General features: G+C 39.6%; 1 protein-coding gene across 1 annotated transcript in view; it reads right to left on the reverse strand.

Moving 5' to 3' along the window:
• Positions 1-22,282, reverse strand: part of ARHGEF38 (Rho guanine nucleotide exchange factor 38) — a 136,260-nt gene that overhangs the window by 58,415 nt on the left and 55,563 nt on the right. Inside the window, exon 4 of the mRNA XM_036764914.1 lies at positions 11,138-11,285. Within this exon, the coding sequence (XP_036620809.1) occupies positions 11,138-11,285 (148 nt within the window). The remainder of the gene's footprint in view (positions 1-11,137; positions 11,286-22,282) is intronic.

Below are 22,282 nucleotides of genomic sequence, written 5' to 3' on the forward strand. Positions count from 1 at the left end.
ATCATAACACCTGGTTAAAGCAAATTCTGTCATTAACAGTTGCTCAAAACCCCCAAAGAACATCAGATGGTTGCCTGCCCAAAAAGAATTCATAGATCTTTAAAAAAGACTTTGAAAATCAAATGACGGAGATGGAGGAAAAATTTTAAAAAAAAGAATAGTCCAAGAAAAACAAGAAGATTATGAAAGGAAAGTCAACCAACTGACACCTTGAAAATTAGAATTGGGCAAGGTAAGGCTAGTATAATTATAAGATATCAAGCAATAATTAAGCAAAATAGAAATAATGAAAAAATTTAAGAGAAAGTGAAACAAGAAAACAGTTGCCCAATTTGGCTTCTGTTGAGCTGATACCTTTTTCATGGAAGGAAAGAAACAGTAACAGCAAATTGGATTTGTTTCTGTTTCATTTTGTTTTCTTTCTTGTCTTTTTCCCTTCCTTTTCTTTCTCCTTCCTTATTTCCTTCCTTCCTTTCTTCTTTCCTTCCTTCTTTCCTCCCTCCCTCCCTTCCTTCTTTCTTTCCTTCCTCCCTCTCTTCCTTTCTTCCCTGCTTCCTTCTTTCTTTTCCTTTCATCCATTTCCTTCCTTCCTTTCCCTTCTTTCTCCTTCCTTCCTTCCTCTTCTTTCCTCCCTTTTCATTCCTTCCTTCTTTTTCTTTCCTTTGATTTCCTTCCCCTTCTTTCCTTCCATTTCCTTTCTTCCTCTTCGTTCCTTTTTTTCCCTATAGGAATAAGAATTCCCTTGTTAGTTGTGCTAGTCTGTCTGTCTGTCTCACCCCCAGTTTTCCCATTCTTCCTTTCCATTTGCTAAAGACTCTTCATGGATTACACATAGAACAAGGGGATGAATGAGGTATTCAATGAGAAACAAAGGACTAAACCCATTTCAGAAGGTGACTAAAAAGGCTGTTCCTTTTACTCCACAAAAAGAAATAAGAGTATCTCCCTATTTGTACTTCAGGGATTTTAGAGAGGTATTCATGTAAAAATGAAACTTTCTTATCAATAAAATATGTAAAAATTCTTACATGGAATACCAGAAGATTTGTTTGAAGCAGAGGCCACAGTGAATGAAATAATAGCATTTGCACAGTAATGCCTTCTTTTTCCTGATCTTATCTTTTAGAAAAAGCTACATTTAGAGCTAAAACTTGTTCTAACAGCCAGAGCCAGGGGAAAATGTTGGAGGAAGGTGGAGGATGGGATTTGGACAAAGTTGTTCCATCCATTTTTTTTGCATTAAAGGAATTAAATAAAACTTTTATCACCATGAGCATTAAAAAATCTTTAGCATGTCTCGCAGCTGACCAATGTTTTATGAGCAATACCTTTTTGGGAATAATTATTTGCTTTCATTTGAGAATATGGAAAAGGGAATGAAAACAAGACTGAGCAAGGACTTTAAATATTGGTTGGTACAACAAAAACTTCTCTAGATTGTCAGCTGCATTAATGAATACGATGTGGGAGAGGCACAGTGAAATGTACTTAGTTCCCAGCTCCTTATTATAAACTACCTTCCTCCTGTGAGGGAAAAGATACAGTAAAAATATGACTGTAGCAAAAGTGCCTGGAAGATGGAGACAGGAAAAGCATTTCCTCAGAAGAGCTGGTGATGGAGAATGTAGGGGCACTAATATAGCTTTAAAAAAAGGTAGGGGCAGCTAGGTGGTACAATGCTAGCTGCCCCTACCAAAAATATTTTAAGACCAAGATTATAAAACTATGCTGGCTGGGTCCAGAACAAATTTATATTTAATAATCTCAACTGGGCCCTTACTGTGGCAAGTTAATTCTTTCAGATTTCCGTAATCAATTCCTTCAAACCTGGCCTCAGATACGTACTAGCTTGTGTGACCCTGGGCAAGGCACTTAACCCTGTTTGCTTCACTTTCCTCATCTGTAAAATGAGCTGGAGAAGGAAATGGCAAACCATTCTAGTATCTATGCCAAGAAAACCCCAAATGGGATCATAAAGAAAGAGTCAGACAGTTATACTACTGAACAACAACAACAAATTAATTATTTATCCCCCTTACCTCAGTGGTTTTTCCAATCCTCCATTCCTCAAACATCCCATGGTCTCCTCTCTACACTCTCAACTAAGAACCTTGCCTTATATTTCACTGAAAAAAATTGAGACCATTTGCCTTTATATGCTCAAGTGTATGGCATGACTTCTTAGCTCAGCATGAACTATACACACACACAATTGGTTCCCTTTGTAAGCCTATGGATTTTATTTTATGCACTTAAGTAAAATATTCTGAAAAGGGGTCCATAGGCTTCCTCAGATTGCCAAAGGGATCCATGACAAAAAAGGTTAAGAATCTCCTCTCTTGAGAAATTCCCCATGATATCCTTAAGCCCAATATGACAAGAGAGCCTGAACAAAGAAAAAGGAGATATCTGGTAGACTCTAATCATAATTCAATTTCCTATGCCCTTTCCCATTATTACCTGGGAAACCACATTTGTGTTAGACCAGGGACTAAGGGAATCACAGTGTAAGAAAAGACAAAAAATAGAGCTGGGTTTTGAGAGGTAACACAGCTTAGTAAAGATTATGGAAGAGAGCTGGTTCTTGGGTAATAGTGGCCAGCTTCTGGAAGCTAAAGAAGATTGTATAGACTGCATCTATAAGAATCACAAGCAGAGAAGGGACAATGAAAAGGAACAGGTAAAGTTCACTGAGACCATTCACCAACTGCTTGGAGCTCAGGAAAGCTGCCACAAGCATGAGCAACAGAGCAAGATGGCAAAAGTGGTTTATTATGGGCATGTCTGCTGAAAACAAATTGAGTTGAGCATTGCAGGAAAAGTAGCCCACGTAGAAAGCCAGGAGGAGCACTGATGTGGAGAAGCAATGTCAATGTTCCACCTACTAGAATCCTGTTCAAATTAGTGCTGTAGATGAAGGACTAAGTGAAGAAAAGGGATGTGTGCTGGGAGGTAGTTATTTTACCGGGTTTCCAATATTATTCCTATTTCTTTCCTGTAACCTCTAAATAAACATGTTCCTGTTTTGAACCTTGTGAGCCATTGTGCTTGTAAGGGGAATAGGTAAATACAATCCTCTACTATTCCCAAAAGGTGTTCGATACTAAAATTCTAATATTATCTGCATGGTTAGGAAGCCAGAGAACTGAGAAATTCCTCCACAGTATACTTGGGCCCCATTTGACAAGAGAGCTTCAACAAAATAAAAGGAGACAGCCGATAGAGACTCTGATAGTGATTTAATTTCCTATGCCCTTTCTACTTTGCCCATAGAGACCAGAACCAATTAACCCTTAAAAAGCTAACTTGATCTTTAGCAGGTAAAGTAACTTCTGTGAAATGCAGTGTTCTCTAGAGACATCCTTTTAAATAAGTACTGGTGAATTAGGTGAAGCTTCTAGTTAGTTCAATCTGGACTCAGACACTTATTACCTATGTGACTCTGGAGAAGTTAACTTCTGTCTGCCTCAGTTTCCTCATCTGTAAACTGAGCTGGAGAAAGAAATGGCAAATCACTTTAGTATCTTTGCCAAGAAAACCCTTCAAATGAGGTCACAGAGTCAGATATGACTGAAAAACGACTAACAAAACCCAGGGTTGCTGTGAGGGTCAAATGAGAAAATTTTTGTAAATAACTTAGCAGAATGCCTCGCACATGCTTAACAAAGGTTTGTTCCCTTCCGCTTCCCTATAGCTGCATTCAATACAATAACTGCTGGGTTGTTTTCTTGAGGATCTCTTCCTCTTTCCGTGCCTTAAAAGGGGTAGCTTGGGAAATATCTAAATTTGTGAAAGAATTTATTTTTCTCAGTACTGGGACTCAAATGTTCTGGAAAAGGAGTCAATGAGGACTGCATGCTTCTTCCCTAAAGTTTCAGGGCCCTTTGAAATCATTTTTATAGGAGCATAGATTTGTAGCCAGATGCATAAATGTGCATAGATTATGGGCTAGGTATGCCTGGATATGTAGGTATACTCTAGTGTAGGCATTGTCATTAGTCCTTTGCCTTCCTTCAGGAGAATAGAAAATCTCCTACGTTTGTCTGAAGGGGATAGTCAATTGTAATGCTCTCCCCACATTGTGCTGATCTATCTAGGTTTTAGATATATTTGTGATTGGAAGGAACCTTCCAGGTCAAGCCCAAACCCCCTCATTTTATAGATAAGGAAATTGGGAAACCAAATGACTTGACCAAGGTCACACAGTATCTAAGGGAGGATTCAAGCCCAGGACTTCCTGATTCCAAATTCAATATTCTATTTATAATACCACACCTCCTCTACTGAAAGTAGGAGGTAGACATAGTGACTTTTATATTTTATTTTTTGAGACTGGGTCTCCTATCTTACCTGGGCTATATGTCCAGTGGCCACTCACAATCTCATTCCAATGTTGATCAGTGTAAGAAATGGGAGGAGGAGTTTTGTTTCCACAGAACTAAAGGGGTGCTTCCCCGCCCTCCCCCACCCCAGCTTTAGCAGAGACCAGGCCTCAAGGTCGGTCAGGTGAGAGGTCAGAGGCTTGTACACATGTGCATCCTTTTTGAGAAGGCAGTCTAGGGAATTAGAGAGGCCAAACCCACTTGAACCAGTTCAAGCTTATCTAGGGTCTGGTCTTGGTCAAGAATCCAGGCCTACTGATTTGCATATTTGCATATGTTAAAGAGGGAAAGTAGGGGAAGTAAAAGAATATAGTTTAATCCTAAACTAAGACAAGGAAAATCTAATTAACTCCACTTTTGCTTCTGTATCCTTATTATCCTATTTATATAAACTGTATAACCTAGGAAAACTATGTAAAAAACAAAGACTGTAAACTAACCATGACTGTAGCAGGAGTGGAGGGAATGGTTACCCCTGCTCCTGCAGCTGTATCAGTGTGAGTGTTCCTGTGAGCACTACACCCGCTCTCTCAAGGAGCATAATAAAATGCCTTCCTTTGCTCACTCTGGTCTTGAGTTCTTTGGGTGAGAATGGGCAAATCACATGGATTTTCCTAAGGTCAAGTGAAGGGAAGCAACAGGCAGCGGAAGCTCACCGGGCTTACTCCTGGATCTTGTCTTGGGGTGTCCTGTGATTCCCACAGATTAAGGGATGGCTACCACTTGGTCTTCCTCTGGGAGTCCTGTGGTCTATACAGCCTTCCCTAAGGATTATCATAGGTTTCTTCTTCAGGACTTTGGCCCTGCCTAGGAAGTCCAGTGATCCCCAAAACCATGTTTCTCACAATCAGTATGGAAGCTTTAATTGACCTTGGCCAATTGACCCCTTCCGATGTAGCCTGGTGATCCTTAAGCTCCCCTGGATTCTATATATTGGTACCAGACTTACTAATAACAAACATTTATATAGTGCTTGCTAGGTACCAGTTACCAGGCTAAGTGTTTTACAAATTTTAGCTCATTTGATCCTTACAACAGCCCTAGGAAGTATGCGCTATCATTACCACTATTTTGCAGATAAGGAAACTGAGGCAAATAGAGGCTAAGTGACTTGCCCAGGGACACAGAGCTCTGTCTGAGGTCAGATTTGAACTCAGGGCCCAGTGCTCTATCTACTTGCTTGCCCCCAGCTGTCCACTTAGAGCGAACACCCGATCAGCCTTAACCCTACTGCAGGTCAGAATTCCAGAACTCAAATGGTCCATCACCTCTGCCTCCCCCAGTAACAGGGATCACAGTAGTGAGCGACCAAACAGGTCAAGATGGCATAGCCTTCCTGCCCACTCATACAATGCAGAAGACAACGAGAGTAAGAGGAAAAGGCCAAGTACCAAAATTCCCGCCTATCTACATTTTAGGGGATGATTACAGGCTCATACACTAAGAGCTGGATGGGTCCTTAGATGTCATTGAGTCCAACCCTATCATTTTACAGATAAGGAACCTGCTGCCCAGGGAGTGACTTGCCTAAAGTTACACCGAGAGTAAGTGATAGAGCATGGATTTGAACCCAGCTCCTCTAACTCCAAATAAACATGCTTTCTACTGTCCCCGTAATTGTTATTATTCTTAACAAATAGAAAGTCTCCCCAAAGTTCACAGATTGAATAAGGGCTACATTATGAGTCAGCTCCAAAGTCAAAGGAATGTCTACAGGTGATGCAGTCAGGAAGATTCATCTTCCTGAGTTCAAATCTGGCCTCAGACACTTACTAGGTGACACTAGGCAAGTCTCTTAACCTTATCGCCTCAGTTTTCTGATCTGTGAAAAGAGCTGGAGAAGGAAATGGCAAACCACTCCAATATCTTTGCCAAGAAAGCCCTCTATGGGGTCACATGACTGAACAACAAAAAATGCCACCCATTTGTTAATTTAACATATGCTTCTTTAGTCAGTGTTTTTGAACTTTTCACCAGTCTGTGCTTGGTTTTACTGAGCAGATTATCAGCTCCTTGAAAGCAGAGGCCATGTCTTCTATAGCTTTAAATTCCCATCATTACTGTGCCTTACAGATAGGATATGCTCAAGAAATATTTGATTGATAGGAACGGGGCCTGGGTTTCTTGAAAATCCAGCCCTTATAACTCCTTTTCCCATGTCATTTTCATTCACGCTGTTTCACCATTCTTGGTGCAGGGCTGAAAACTAAGGCTGGACCTAACACTGATCAGCAGTTGGTAATAGTGCCCTCTGCTTTATTTAGCCGTTAGGAAAAGCCAGAAGGATGTAATAGCTGTGGTTGATTGGCTGGCAAGAGAAACCATCCCCTCGGGCCGTACCAGCCTTGTTGCTTCCCATAAACCTGTTTGCAAAACCAGTTTCTCAGAATCTAGGGTTCAGCTTAATCAAGGTCAGTGTTTGTAGTGACAAAAGGCACCCTGTACTCAGCCTTTGGATGGGCTGTTATCATTCATCAAGAGCTCTATTTTCATGCAAAGAATGCTTTGGAGAAAATATCTTTCATGCAAGTTGCTTGGTTTTGAAAACATTTTCCTTCCCAATAAACTTTTTGCTCATCTTGCAGATAAGGATGGACATTTCCCACAATAGAAATCATTCCTTGGAATCAGAAATGATGCTAGCTAGATATCTGAGATTCTTGGCAATCTCTAGAGCAATCATTTCAGGCTCACTGAAAATGACCTGAAAAGTCATTAGGTCTGAACGTAATCTTCAGTGATTTACACTGACTCAAGGGAGTGTTATGGTCAGCAAAAGCTTTAACTGCCACTGAGGTCAAGATATTAGACTTTGTGTCTCATGTTCTAAAGGAGGATAGTTTTCTCTTAAGAGTCAAAGGTACTGGTTTATATACCCAATTGAGCTATTCTCTTTTTATCTCAGAAAAATAGTCCATGCAGGCAGCTAGGTGTGCTACCCTGGGCAACTCCTGTAGCATCTGTCTTAGTTTCCTCACCTGTGAAATGAGGTTAATAGTGGCACCTACCTCCCAGGGTTGTTATAAGGTTAAAATGAAATAGTATTTTTAAAGTATGTAGTACAATTTCTGGCATGTAGCAGGCACTTAATAAATGTTTGTTCCCTTCCCCCATTTCTAGGTCAAGCCTAGAAACACAAACCTAGAGTACACTAGCTGTCCCACTTCTAGTCCAAAAATGGGGTAGGCAGTCTACTCTCTTAATTGGCCTGCAGGTCTAATGATCAGCAGGGATGAGGCTGCAAGGTATCAGTCACCCTGTTCACTTTGCAGCTTCCCTCTCCTAGAGGAAGAGATTACAGAAAGGGTGGTGGAAAAGAGTAATTGTTTTATACAAATGAGGTGGAAGAGGAAGAACCAATGCAGAGGAATTAGATGGGGGAGGAGGGCTGGTAGTTCTGCAACCCTGCTCTCTTTGGAAATAGGTAAAAGAGGGAACAATACATACATATATAGAAGGGCATAAAAGTCCTTTAAATTCAAAAAGAAATAAAAAGCTAAGGGGATATGGAGGGGGTAGGGATTATCAGAGGGAACCCTACTCACATCAGATCTGGGTTAAAGACAGAACAATATATACATTTAGAAGAGGAAAAAATCTTCTAAATTTATAAGGAAATAAGAGGGTAAGAAATAATAAGATAAGAGGGGCAGTATAGAAGGGTGTCTAGATTAATGAGAATGGGATAAAGAGGGGAAAACATATATTTGGAAGGCTAGAAAAGTCTTCTAAATTCAGATAGAAACAAGAGGGCAAGGGGAAAGGGTGAGAGGGAGAGGATAAAGGAGGGATCCTGGGGGCAGGGTTAAGTAATATGAGGGCAAGGTAGTAGATAGAAGTAAAGTTGAGGAGTCAAGAGGGAGAGGAAATAAGAGATACACACAAACATTAAATAAAGATCACGAGTAGAATTTATTAGTAAAAAAAAAAAGCAGGGGTAGTAATCATGATTTCAGACAAAGTTAAAGCTTAAATAGATTTAATCAAAGAAAAAAATAGGGAAACTACACTATGTGTCAGCAGTATTAATAAATATTATTTTAGTATTTAAAATAAAAATGTAAGGTTGAAATATTGCTGTGGTGTAGGAAATGATGAGTTGGTGGATTTAGAAAAATTTATCCACCTTCAGAGAAACAAAGTACAAACAAGTATAGTACCATCTTACATAGATGCATATGAATATATATGTGTATGATTATAGATATCTATGTATAAGTTTGTGTATGCAAGTATATGTATGTTTATATGTTCGTATATATGAATGTGTGTATATTTACATATATACATACACACACACATATATATGTATGTGTGTATATATATATACATATATATATATATATATATATATATATATACACATACACACACACACACACACACACACACACACACATATCTCCATGCTTAATTGTAGCCTTCTTGGGGAGGGGGGAGGAAATGGGAAAAAACAACAAAGTAAAAAGTGCATGGCAGAGAACAAACTAAAACCTACAAGAAAGTGAAGAAAAGCTGGACAGCTCTGAACACAATGTGTAGTATTTATTATATAGGCTTCCTTGAAATGGAAATTTATTGCTATATATTTTGAATCCTCTCTTATGTTCTCTTGTGCATCTGGCAATGTTTTTTTCTTTTCTTATCTTGTACTTAAGTTTTAGTATTTAAGTTTGTTTCTTTTTTCTTTTCTTATTTTGTATTTAAGTTTAAAATAAAAAAAATACAAAAAAGGGGTGGTGGTGGTGACAGGACTTAAAACCATGCCTTGTGAGAACGAGTTGAAAATACCAGGGTTATTTATTTTGAAGAAGAGAATATGCAGGAAGGAAGGAAGAGGAAGAGAAGGCATAATAACCATCTTGATGTATTTGAACGGAAGGGCTGTCATAACCTCTAAAACCTGGGAGGTGATAATCCTGCTGCCCTGATTAGAACACCTGTAGTGAGGTGCTCTATTTTTAGGAATGATATTGACAAACCAGAGCATGTTTAGAAAAAGATGATCCAGAATAACAAACACACTAAAACCATGCTATCTGAGGATCAATTGAAGGTACTGGGAATGTCTAACTTGGAGAAGACTTAAGATATTATGGAAGGGGTTCCTTCTTTAGGTATGGGTTGGACTACATGATATTTGAATTATCTTCACAGAAGTATCATTAAAATTCATAGAATTCTGAGATTGTTGAAGTCTATATGAAAAAAGAGGACCGAGGCTTATCCATTCAACGTCAAGGGACAAAACTAAGATTAATGGGTGATAATTATAAGAGACAGGTTTCATAATAAATAATAACTATATTTATGCAGTGCTTTAATATTTACCAAGTTCTTCCGTCAGAAGTCTATGAGATAGATAGTACAAGTATTATCCCCATTTTGCAGATGGAAAAAACTTGCTCATGGTCACAAATTTATATGTCAAAAGCAGGACTTGAATGCAGCAGGATCATTTGAGCATAAATTCCCTGTTCTACAACTGCTTAACAGTTAAGCTATTTAAAAATAGATGCCTTGTAAAGTTAGTGAGTTAGCCTTTTCCAGCTCTAGAGATTTCATCTTCTGATTCACTAGTCCCATGAATTGTCTACCCCAAGAGCATTCAAGAAGAAGCTGGATAACATGTCCTGGAGGTGGATAGGGAGCCATTGGAGTTTACTGAAAAGGGGGATGAAAGGGTTAAGTGGAGGATGGCCTGGAGTGGGGAGAGACATACAGATATAACTGCGGTAACAAATTAGTTGTAAGGATCCAGTGGAATTCCGGCTTTCTTAAGTGCTAGGAACAGAAGAGAAATAGATTGCAATGTTGTTTGATGGAATAAATAACTCAGTAAAATGGTAGCAATGCTAAAGAAAATAGTATCATCGTTTGGGTAAGAAGTAGGGGGAAATGCAGGCGCTTTATGATCGGCAGAAGGAGCTTATGATGTCTACTATTTTTTGACCAGAAGGATCAGGCTGGGTCTCGAAGAGACCTTTTAAAAGTAATTCATCAATAGTGTAGAGGGCAGCTAGGTGGGACAGTGGGTAGAGTACCGGGCTTGGAGTCAGGAAGACCTGAGTTCAAATCTGGCCTCAGAAACCTTACTACATATGTGACCCTGGGAAAGTCACTTTACCCTGTTTGCCTCAGTTTCCTCATCTGTAAAATGAGCTGGAGAAGAAAATAGCAAATCACTCCAGTATCTTTGCCAAGAAAACCTCAAATGGGGTCACAAAGAGTCAGGCATGACTAAAATGACTGAACAACAACAACACCGGGGATAAATTCTGGCTGGTCTCTGGGCAATATTTCTCATTCCAGCCACGTGCTGGGATTTTAAAGTGTGGAAAGCATATAGAAAGAAGGGAGGTGTCCCAGTGCCCAAGAGTTATTACATAGAAATGATGTGCTTTATACTGAAAAAAAGAAAGAAAGAACAGGTAAGTAGCAAAAGGCTATAAGGAAGGGAGTTACTACATTTTGTTTTTTGATATTGCATTTTTTTTTCCATCTCCACGGGGCCCTGAAAACGAGAGGATCTTTTTTGTGTGTTATTTTTAGCTCCCCTTGAACCAAAAAAGAAAAAAAAAAAGTAATCACGGCCCCTGGCTTGTCAGCTTTTCATAAAAGGAAGGCAAAGCAGAGCTCCCAGCAAGCTTCATAAAACACAGGATTTATGGGAAACCTTTCATCTACATCCATTTAAAATGTTCCCTGCCAGGCAACTGACGGTGGACGGAAATCATCATTTGAAAAGGACTTACTTTAAGGACTGGATACAGTGTGTCATGTGCTGTTTTAGTTCTTCGTCCTTTTCATAGGACTCGAGCATAGTGTGGGCTTCATCATGGTGATAACAGTAGATTTTATAGATATCTTCGAGTGGGCTTTTAATTTGCAAGAAGACTCCCCCTGTTAAAGGCAAGTCCAAACCAAAAGGATATTAGGCTAAACCCAAGTACCACATTAACAGTTTTATTATTATTTCATAGTGTTAGAAAAGTATGAAAAGGTTGGTCGGTCCCCACCTCATTTCTAGTAAGTGAGAAAAAGTACTTAGAGAAAAGAAAAAGAAGGAAAGAGAAAGATAGGAAAGGGAGGAAAAAAAAGAAGAGGAGAGAGAAAGAGAAGAGACAGAAGGGAGCAGAAGAGATGAGAAAGAAAGGAAAGAAAGAGAAGATGAGGTGAGAAGAGACAAGAAAGAGAAAGGAGAAAAAAGAAAAGAGGAGGAAAGGAGGGAAAAAAGAAGAGAGAGAAAAAAAGGAATATGTTTGGATTTATAATGGAATTCTGGCTTTCTTAGCTGTGCTTGTATCCATTCGATAAGGAGTGAAAGAGAAAGATGGGAGCAAAAATTGGGGGCTTGGTAGGCACATGATCATTTCAGGGTTCATGCTCCTAATCGTGCTTCCTTAAGTGCTTTGGAAGATGATCTTGTAACATCAATAAAACTCTTGGCCACCTCTAATCCTATTTGGAAGTAGGAAAGTCTATGAATGCTAAATATTATTTTTAAAATGGATTTAGAAAATGTTCCTATGCAGAAGTGACAGCAAGGTTAAACCTGTGAAAACGAATTTGATTGAGTGGATTGGCTTCATGTAGCTCTCTCTGTGGACACCTGAGCACCTATTCAATCTACTTTGCAATGATGTGATCATTGGATTTAAAATAGGGAAGGAACTTATGAGATCATCTAATTCAATCCTCTCATTTCACAAGGGAGGAAACTGAGGTCCATAAAAAAGTTACTTGCCCAGCCACAAAGGAAGTAGCTAATAAACAGCAGAGTTAGAATTCAAACATAAGTTGTCCATCCTTCATTTGGAAGAGGAAGATGTCATGGGGCAATGTCTCGACTCAAAAGCGAATTGGATTTAAATGAGGCAGAGTTGTACAAAGTCTCCAGCCTCACTCTTTCTTCCAGAGTCAAAAATCCAATGTCAAGACAAAAGTCAGGACAACTGGTGATGGCCCAGGATGTAGTTGGTGGCCTTGATGTCTTTGATGCGTGACCAAGTTCTTCAGCTGTCTTCATGGCCATTGGAACAAATTGTTCTCATCTATCCATTCTGCCAGGGAAAGTTTTCACATGCTTGGGGTAAGCATCCCCCTAACTCAGCAATGGGTTTGTAGTACATTGGTTACTCTCAACCTGGTTTAGCCCTGTCTGCTAGGATGGTCTCACTGGGGTGTGGCCACTGCACTGTGAATGCTACAGTTATAGCTGTATGTCTTCTACTACCTGTGTAATGGAGGGTAAGTCACTTCACCTGCATGGGCCTAAGGTTCCTCATCTCTAAAATAAGGGTGTTGGACTAGATGAACTTTGAGGTTACTTCTCAATCTCATTCAATAATCATATGATTCCTGTACTCTTTTTAAAAATTTTATTTTTATTAATACCCTTTGGTTTTACATCATATTTTTTAAAACAAACTATCCTTCCTCTCTCCCTTATCCAGTAAGCCATCATTTATAACAAGTATCTTAAAGAGAAAAAAAAGCAGTATGGGGAAATGAATCCACAATTATCAAACATTTACTTTTTCCCTTCCTCCCACCTTCCCACACCCCCATTCACTGGAGAATAAAGATAGAAAGAATTCTAGAACTTCTTGATCACATAAGCACGGTCAAGCAAAATAAGTCCGTACACTGGTGATATCTAAAAAGGAGTTTCTCATTATGCGCATTAGTCCATTATCTCTTTTTCACGAGGGCAGCAGCATTTTCATCAGTCCTCTGGAATTATGGTTGATCGTTGAGTTGATCAGAGTTTTTTAATAAATTTTAAAGAATTGTTCATTCTTACTATATTGATGTTAAAATTATTCTGGTTCTGTTCGCTTTGCTCTGCATCAATTCATTCAAGTCTTTCCATGACTCTGAAAACATCTCTTTCCCCATGTCTTAAAGCACAACAGAATTCCGTCAAATCCACATACACAATTTGTTCATCCACTGCTCAGTTGAGAGGCACCCCCTTATTTTCCCAGTCTTTGCCCCACACACATACAAAAGAGCTGCTATTTTTGTACATATAGAAAGTTTTCCTCTTCTTTAATCCCTACACTTTTTCTACTTCATCATGTGACTGTGCCCATAGGTAGGGTGTAAACTCATCTTTCAAAAATGATTCATGATGCAATCAACCATTCATTGAAACATTTGATCAATCAAACAGTCAAAGAGCATTGGTGTGCCCAGCTAAGGGGATGCAAGGAAAGTATATGAGATGATTTGTGCCCTTAGAATACTTGCAATGCAACTGACTGATGCAAATTAAAACCACTGAAAGATTTCACCTCATTTCCATTAAATTGGTAAAGATGAGGGTTTCAATCTGCAATCTAAACTACCCACATCAATGGAATCATGGATCCAATTAAACATTGTTTAAGATATAGGTGGGACATTGATCTGGAAACATACCCAAGGTGGAAGAGACTCAGAGATCAAGAGAACTCAGAGATCAAGGAAAGCGCATGGGAGGAAGAAAAATCCATAATGTTTTGCAATTCCTTAACATTCCTCCCCTTCCCCCAAGCCATGATACAAGTATTTTAACTCAATTCTGCACTAGTCAGTACCTGTGATTTCATTGGTGAGGAACATTTGTATCAGTAAGACAAGATTCATGACCTCGAAGATGACCATGAACATGTTGGTGTACTTTGGAATTGCAAAGTATAAGAGATTTCTTTAGGCAGAAGGCAGGGGAAGTATAACATTTATTTAGACTCCAGTGGATTAAATCCCCAAATCAATAACTCCAACCCGATATAGCAAAAATTGTATTCCAAAACCAGTGGGTCTACCTCAATGTAACAACAAGGAAATTTTAACACAGTGTTACAGCAAAGAACCAAGTCATCCTGTAACCTTCCCCCCTGCTGCGGCCTTCCCGTAAATACTCACAAATCCCAACTGTCTGCTGGCCTGCATTCTCTCCCTGCTCAGTTCTCTGGTCTCCACTTGCCACTCTGCACTCTCTCTGTAGCTCTATCTCGTCTCTCCTCTGCTTTCTGAGTTCTGTAGCTGGCTGGTCTGCAGATTATCAGTTCTGTCCTCTTGCAGCTCTCACTTCTTCTCCTTAGGCTGAATTCTGACCTTAATGGCTACCTTCTGGGTATATACGCTCTTCTTAGGGCCTGAGAGCCTTAGCCCAATCATCCAAAGGGTGTAGCAGCTTAGTACTTAGTAAGTAAAGGGTGTAGGCCTGCCTCTAATCAAGCCTCCCTTAGCCCCACCTGAGGCCCATTGAAAGGGTGGGAAAGAACTTTAATCACTGATTGGCATCACAAACACCTTCCAAAGATGATTTCCAACTACTTTAGGATGTGTAGTCTTAGAAAGTTACAAAGTCTTAGAGGTTAAGTGACTAGCTGAGGGTCACACAATCAGTATATGTCAGAGATAGGACTTCAGCCCTGGTTTTTCTGACTCAACAGCCATCTCTCTATCCATTCACCCAAGATACCACTGACCCCCTGACCCACCGCTTTAGTAGTTCTGTCAAAAAAAAAGGATATAAGATTTTTCTGGTATGATCTTTTTGCACCTACACATATGATGAGAAACATTAAAAATGGCAAAAGTGTTTTAAAAAAACCCATAAAGCAGTCAATATTGGAAGACACTATGGGAGTCAAAAGAGTTGCTATTGGTGAACCTCTGAGTTGTTCCAACCACCCTGGAAAACAATTGTATTTGACCCAGAAATCCCATTACTGGACATATGCTCCAAGGAGGTAAATGACAGAAAATTCCCATGCATACCAAAGTATCAACAGCAGTACACTTTGTAGCAAGAAGTGGAAACCATATGGATCTCCTTCAGTTGGGGAAAAAAAAGGAAAAAAAATAAAATCACTGAAGATACCCTTATAGTTACTTTTTTTTAAAAGCCTTCCTCCAAATACTGACCTACAAATTCTGTGGCTACACCGAGTGCACCATGATCTGAACAGATTAAGATGTCTGCAGTGAAACTATTCCGCATTAGTAGACATGATCTCAGTATCCTCAGACTGTTTTATTCATATTTGACTAAATAGTATGTATCATATTCTTTTGAGATAAGATATTATTATCATCTTTCCAACAATGGAACATTGAGGTAGACAATAATAATAATAGCTAGCATTTATATAGCATTTTAAGATTTGCAAAGAGCTTGCATATGTTATCTCACCTGATCTTCGGCAAGGGGTGGGGGATGGGGTGATGGACACAGAGTCAAAAGGTTATTGTTGTTCAGTCATGTCTGATTCTTCATAAACCTGTGGACCATAACACTCTAATGCTGTCCATGGGGTTTTCTTGCCAAAGATACTGGAGTGGTTTGCCATTTCCTTCTCCAGTTGGGCAAACAGAGTTTAGTGACTTGCCCAGGGTCTCACAGCTACTAAGCATCTGACTCCAGGTCCAGCTCTCTTTCCACTGAGCTACCTAGCTGGATTCACATCCTGTCTCAAACACTTATTAACTGTGTGACCCTGGGTAAATTCCTTAAGTTTTCTGGTTCTCAATTACCTCCCTTGTAAAAGGAGGGGAGTTGAACTTGATAATCCCCAAAGTTTCATCTAACTCAAATATCTATAATCCTATTACTCAAATTCATGTCCCAAAGTGATACAGCTCAAAATAGCATCCTCATTTTTTTCTGAGCCTGTTAAAACTCAGGCTTTCACTAATAGTGCATCATTCACCTCATTTAACATTCAAAACACTACGTTAATGTCACCAGAATTCAAGCACTAATATTCTAAAAAGATTCCTCATCTTTTCTGCTGCCAGTCTAGCCCAAGACAGACTTTTCTTTCTTCTCAAATAGACAGCTATGTCACTCTCCCCTGTCTCCATGGTTATGTTTGTTTGTTGTCCTGAAATATTAAAGAACTCACAAAATTTGTCCAGGATCCACAAGAGGGATCAATGGTTGTGAGCCCCTTTGGGTGTGATGGGTTTGTCTTCCTTGCCCCCGAGCTGCATCTCTAAGCATAATGTACTCGTATACTATCTTTGCCACTCATTTAGGCAGCCATAGTGCCAGAGACATGAAGAACAGAACCACAAAGGGAGGAAGACAAATGAGGGAGAATAATGACGATGAGTATCACACAGAGGTCAGTGGAGAGATGCATGGTCGATGGGAACAGGCTGCAATATATAACGAATGAGAAAAGCTAAAGAACACAAGTAAAAGATGGCAGCAAAGAAACGCATGATAGAAAACAAAGATGGGTGAATGAGGTTGCGTAATGACAAGGAGACAAGACTCAGGACTCTGCTGACACCCTTTCAATGTTAGCAGAAAGAGAGGAAGGACTCCAGCACATTGAATGTTGGGACACTCTGTGGCAAAGCTCCACAGAACCTGGATGCAGTGGGCAGACAGACATCAATACACAGCATTGGAGGGAACATTTAAATCAGAGGTTCCTGAAAGTATTTGGCCTACCACCCCATTTAAAAAAAATTACTCAAAATCAGGCTATCATCATACTGAAGAAAAGTTAATCTTGTAATCAATATATAAAAAAAGAATCCCACAAAGATCAAGCCTATGAAGAACAGTTCTGTTTTCCATAATCTGTGTCACATACCCTGGAAATCTACTTCTTTAACCCTTTCATGGTTTTTTTAAAAAATTTGCATAATTTAAAAATATACATTTTTAATGATACATCTTAAATTTAATAATGTATTGTAAATTTGGTTGTTTTTCTGCATTGAAATTTTGATGACACAATATTGCACCATGTAACCATATAGTATCGTATTGTAAACAAGTCATTACCCACACTTATTCCTGCCAATGGGTGTTGGACTTCCTGACAAAGTGCAAGACGCTCATCTACCAATACTTGCTTGTTAAGATCTATCAGCAGACTTGACCTCTGATCCATTATAACTTGCGTTTTGTGTGTTTATTTGGAAAATAATGTAATCACCATGACTTTAACTCTGTTACACAACAGATGAAACATGTAGGAATGATTTTTCAAAATTTTCTTCTCTTCTCTTCTTTCCTTACGCACAGCTCCCCAGTTGCACTTGAGGCTACTACGACCCCCTGGATCATTCCAGCATCCCCCAGGCAGCAGTGTCACCCACTTTGGGAACCTATTACATTTATTCAATTTTGGGAACCTTTTAAATTTAAACTTATTGATTTCAATTAAATCAATGACATCTGAGTATTTGAGATTTCATGAGATAGAGAGAAAAGTAAATATAGAGTAAGAGCTAGATATCTTGAGGCAAAAGAGGGGGTTTGGGAGAGATGGGGGGGGGAAGATTTGGTCACATACCCTGCCTAGAGCCTTAAGTGAGAGCAGGGCTAGGTCGAGAAGAGACAAATGGACCCATGTGCTAGGCAACCTATATATATAAAGGGTATAAAAGGACATGAAGATGCAGATAAGAACAGAAAGGGATTCAACTCAAGTTCCAATTTCTTTAGGAGATCTTTCCTTGTTCCTTTAGTTGCTACTACCGTCTTCCCACCCAAGGTTATATTACGTCTTTTTGTATGTGTCTTGTTGTTCGGTCTTTTTCCAGTAGCGTCTGACTCTTTGTGGTACCATTTGAGGTTTTTTTGGCAAAGATACTAGAGTGGTTTACCATCTCCTTCTCTAGCTCACTTTACAGATGGGGAAGCTGAGGCAAATGGGCTTGCCCAGTGTCATACTGTTAGCAACTGAGGCCACATTTGAACTCAGGAAGATGAGTCTTCCTGACTCCAGTCCCAGCACTCTGTGCACTATGGTGTTACCTAGCTGCCCCAGCTGTCTTGTGTAAACTTATAAATGTACATATTAGGGATATTTCATTAGTGTAGGGAACTTCTGAAACTCTCTACAAAGGCAGGTTGGCACCTTTTCTTCAATTTGTAGTCTTAGGCAGATGCCTAAGGGAACTAAAAGTTGTGACTTGTCCAAGGTCTCAGAGCAAGAACATATCAGAGGTTAGACTTCAACTCGGGGCTTCTTGTATAGGTGACACAGTGAATAGAACGAGGGACTTGAAGTCAGGAAGACTTGAGTTCAAATCCCGCCTCAGACACTTACTAGCTGTGTGACCCTAGGCAAGTCACTTAACAACACTTAACTTAGCAAGTCTGCCTCAGTTTTTTCAGCTGTAAAATGGAGATGAAAACAGCCCAAACCTTCCAGTGTTGTTGTGAGGATAAAATGAGATATTTGTAGAGAGCTTCCTAAAGCCTGAAGAGCTAAAACTGGTGATGTATTTGCCCTGTGGTCAAGCACTACATTATCAGGGAGGATATTTGACTCCTCTGCAAGCCCTACCAATGTATTCGGCTTCAGATGATCATAGGTGAACCAAAGCATCTTGCAATTAAAAAAAAAATGATTCTGTTTCCATGGCAACATAACTCTGGGCCTCTTTTCTTTAGTGGTTAAGGCTGACTGCTCTGACTGATACTTGTTGGTTTGAAGGCAGGATTAGAGTGAGATACGTGAATAAATCCAAGGCCAATCAGGGTAATTTCACTTGGGGCTGCCTGCATAGGAATATCATTGTAGGACACTTGCTAATTTCACCATCAGCAGTACCCGTACACCAGCTTCTTCATTCCAGCCCTGAAACATTGTCCGGCAAAGGAAGAAGCTAGAAGAGGTCTTCTCTTTATCTTCTGAACCAATATGTATATATGTATACATATATATATAAATAAAAGACTGAAATAATAGCAAGAAAAAATATACCATGCTTTTTTCTATTTACAAATAAAAAACTCCAGTCCATCCTTAAAATTAATTTTTGACAATACAGAACCAAACTGAGATGCATGAATATTTCATTCTTATATTTCAATACCAAAAGAGAAAAAAATCTATTAGTCCCTCTCATAGGTTCCCAAAGTGGATGATACTGCCCCCTAGGGGGCACTGGAATGATCGGGTGGGGGCGGGCAGTAGTAGTTTGAAATCACACAAGTTTAAAAAAAAAAAAAAACCATTAAAGGGTTAAAGAAAGTACATTTCCAGGCCAGGGGGAGGGGGGAAGTCACTGAGTAATTTTTTTTTTGAAAAGGGGGTTGTAGACCAAATAAGTGTGAACCTCTGCTTGAACCCCCAAACAAAAGAAAATGGAGAGAAGCAAACTCAATTTGGATCTCAGCGTTCATGGCTAGTTAGAGAAGGGAATTAAAATATTAGCATTTAAAAAGTGAATGAAAAGTTTGGATAGAAACTGAAGGAGAAGCAAGCTTAATTTGGATCTCAGTGTTCATGGCTAGTTAGAGAAGAGAATTAAAATACTAGCATTTAAAAAGTTGTGAATGCAAAGTCTGGATAGAAACTGAAAATTTAGCAACTATTTTAAACCTGAAATCACTGACTATTTAGAAACTGCCTAGATGGATCATGGGTGGGGAACAGCAAAAGGTTTGGGGTGAATCTTCACTGCTCTAGCTGTACCCCTGGCCACATGTCTCCAAGGAAAGCTTGACAGTGACTGGGTATTACTCTTTTAAAATTCTTTGAAGACTCCCAGTTTTATCACCCACATTGCAGATAGAGAAATTGACTTTTCCTCCACTAACACAAACACTACATGATTACATTTGATGGGCGCTGGCCCATTCTGGCAATGGCCCCAGTCCTATCTTTCCACCAATATATTGATGGTCTCCCTAGAGATATTGACTTTGGCTTCCTGGATACCTTTGTTCTGGGTGGGAATTTTTATAACCAATAAAATGCTTGGGCAACAGGAGCTCTGTGGTGTTTGGCGACATGTGACTGGCTGGAGGTGGGGTAGTCATACTAACCTCTCCTTTCTCAAGTCTGCTCCTAGGGTGAATATTTCATTGACACGCTCTGTCTCTCTGAGAGGAAGAGTGTATGATAGATAGAAAAGTAGCCAAGGAGACAAGAATACCTGGGTTCAAGTCCCACCCCTGATACATACAAACCGTGTGACCCCAAGCAAGTCAGAGGCAACTTGGTAGTACAGTGGATAGAGCCCAAGTCATGAAGATTTGAATTTGAATTCTGCCTTAGATACTGTATGATCCTGGATATCACTTAAGCCTCTCTCCACCTCAGTTTCCTAATCTATAAGATGGGATGATAATAATAGCCCCTACCGCACCAGTCTGTCATGAGAATCCAATGAAATAGCATATGGAAAGTACATTGCAAATATTAAGGAACTATATAAATGTTACTTATTAATATTATTAGTTATTAATGGTTCAATGCCCTGGGCAATTAAGACTATAAGTTGTAAAACAGTAACTTTGATTCTACTGACAGAGATGAAAGTCACCATGATGCAGTGGATAGAGAAGTAACCTCAGAGCTAAGAAGACTCGGGTTCAAATCACATTTTGGCAATGTGAGCTGAGCAAGTCGCTCGAATCCTCAGCGTTCTAGACAACTATCTAAGACTACAGGTTGCAGAGTAAGCTCTGATCTGCATTGGTGGAAGGAGTTTCCACAAAGGGATTTCCTTCTACTAATGAAATGAGGACAAAAAAAAATGTCTCATTAACCATGCCCTCTTTGGCCAATATATGCTAGAACTGTAGAATCTCAGAGTTGGACGGGACCTCAGAAGCCTTTGAGCAAACCCTTTCCGAGAATCCATTCCATATTGCTGATTGCTTTGAACATTTAACCCCCCTCCTCCATAACAGCTACCGTTTATGCAGCGCTTTAAAGTTTGCAAAGTCAACCACACCGCCTAGGTTGCCTTGGTCTTGCACCTCTCTGTGTTCTTGTCTGGCCTATCCTCTTTCCCTCAAGTCCTGAAGGAGATGATGGCCTTCTTCCTTGCTAAAGCTAATCTACCTATACCCTCAATCCCATCTTTTCATATCCCTCTATGACCTTGCTCCTTACTCACCTTCTTTCTCTCTCTCAGCCTCCTTCTAGCAAATAGGACCCTATAAAAATTGTATGGGATCTCTTGACAGAGAGTGAATTCCTTCTCTCTAGTAATTTTCCAGTGAAGACTAGGAAATCACTTATCAAGAATGTCTATTCTGGAGGAAGAATAGTTCCTACCAAAAAACCAGACCATCCACAGCCCCTCAAAAGCCCAGAAAATTCTAACTTGAAGAGTATATGAGTCTGTGAATGTCTCAAGTATTAGGAACTTCAGAGGCATCTAGGTGACACAATGGATAGAGCGTCAGGCCAGGAGTCAGGAAGACTCTTCTTTTTGAGTTCAAATCTGACCTCAGACACTTACTAGCTGTGTGACCCTGGGCAAGTCACTTAACTCTGTTTGCCTCAGTTTCGTCATCTGTAAAATGAGCTGGAAAAGGAAATGGTAAACTACTCCAGCATCTTTGCCAAGGAAATCTCAAATGGAGACATGAAGAGTTGGACATGATTGAAACAATTGAAAAACGAGTAGGAATTTTAGGCGGTCTGCTCAAGTGTGTTGGGAACAAATAAGCTTTTTACTCCTTTTAGCATCATTTAGGTCACACTACAAATTAGGCAGCCATCTACTCCACCTGCAAGGCCAGGCTAGGCAGCATATAATAAGAACTCAATAAATACCAAGTAAAATTGTACATCATTTCATTCAGCTCAACAAACTTTTTTTAAGCATCTGCTGCATTCAAGGCACTGTACTCAGGGCTGAGGAAAGAAAGACAAAACAAAAATCAGCCTCCTGTCCTTCAGCTGCTTGTATATAGGTGGGGATATAAACTTATATTGAGGAGTAAATGCAATATCGTTCGAGGCAGAAGTAAGCACTAACAAGTAGAGGGGACACAAAGTTTTCCATAGAAAGTGGGACCCAACATGAGCTTTAAAGAAAGCTAAGGATTTTATTTTTAATTTATGGAATAAAACAAGCACTTCCATAACATTGTACAATAAAAAAGCTGATTTTACATAGAACTGTAAATCTAG

This window comes from Trichosurus vulpecula, chromosome 6 (assembly GCF_011100635.1).
Source record: "Trichosurus vulpecula isolate mTriVul1 chromosome 6, mTriVul1.pri, whole genome shotgun sequence".
Classification (NCBI taxonomy): domain Eukaryota; kingdom Metazoa; phylum Chordata; class Mammalia; order Diprotodontia; family Phalangeridae; genus Trichosurus; species Trichosurus vulpecula.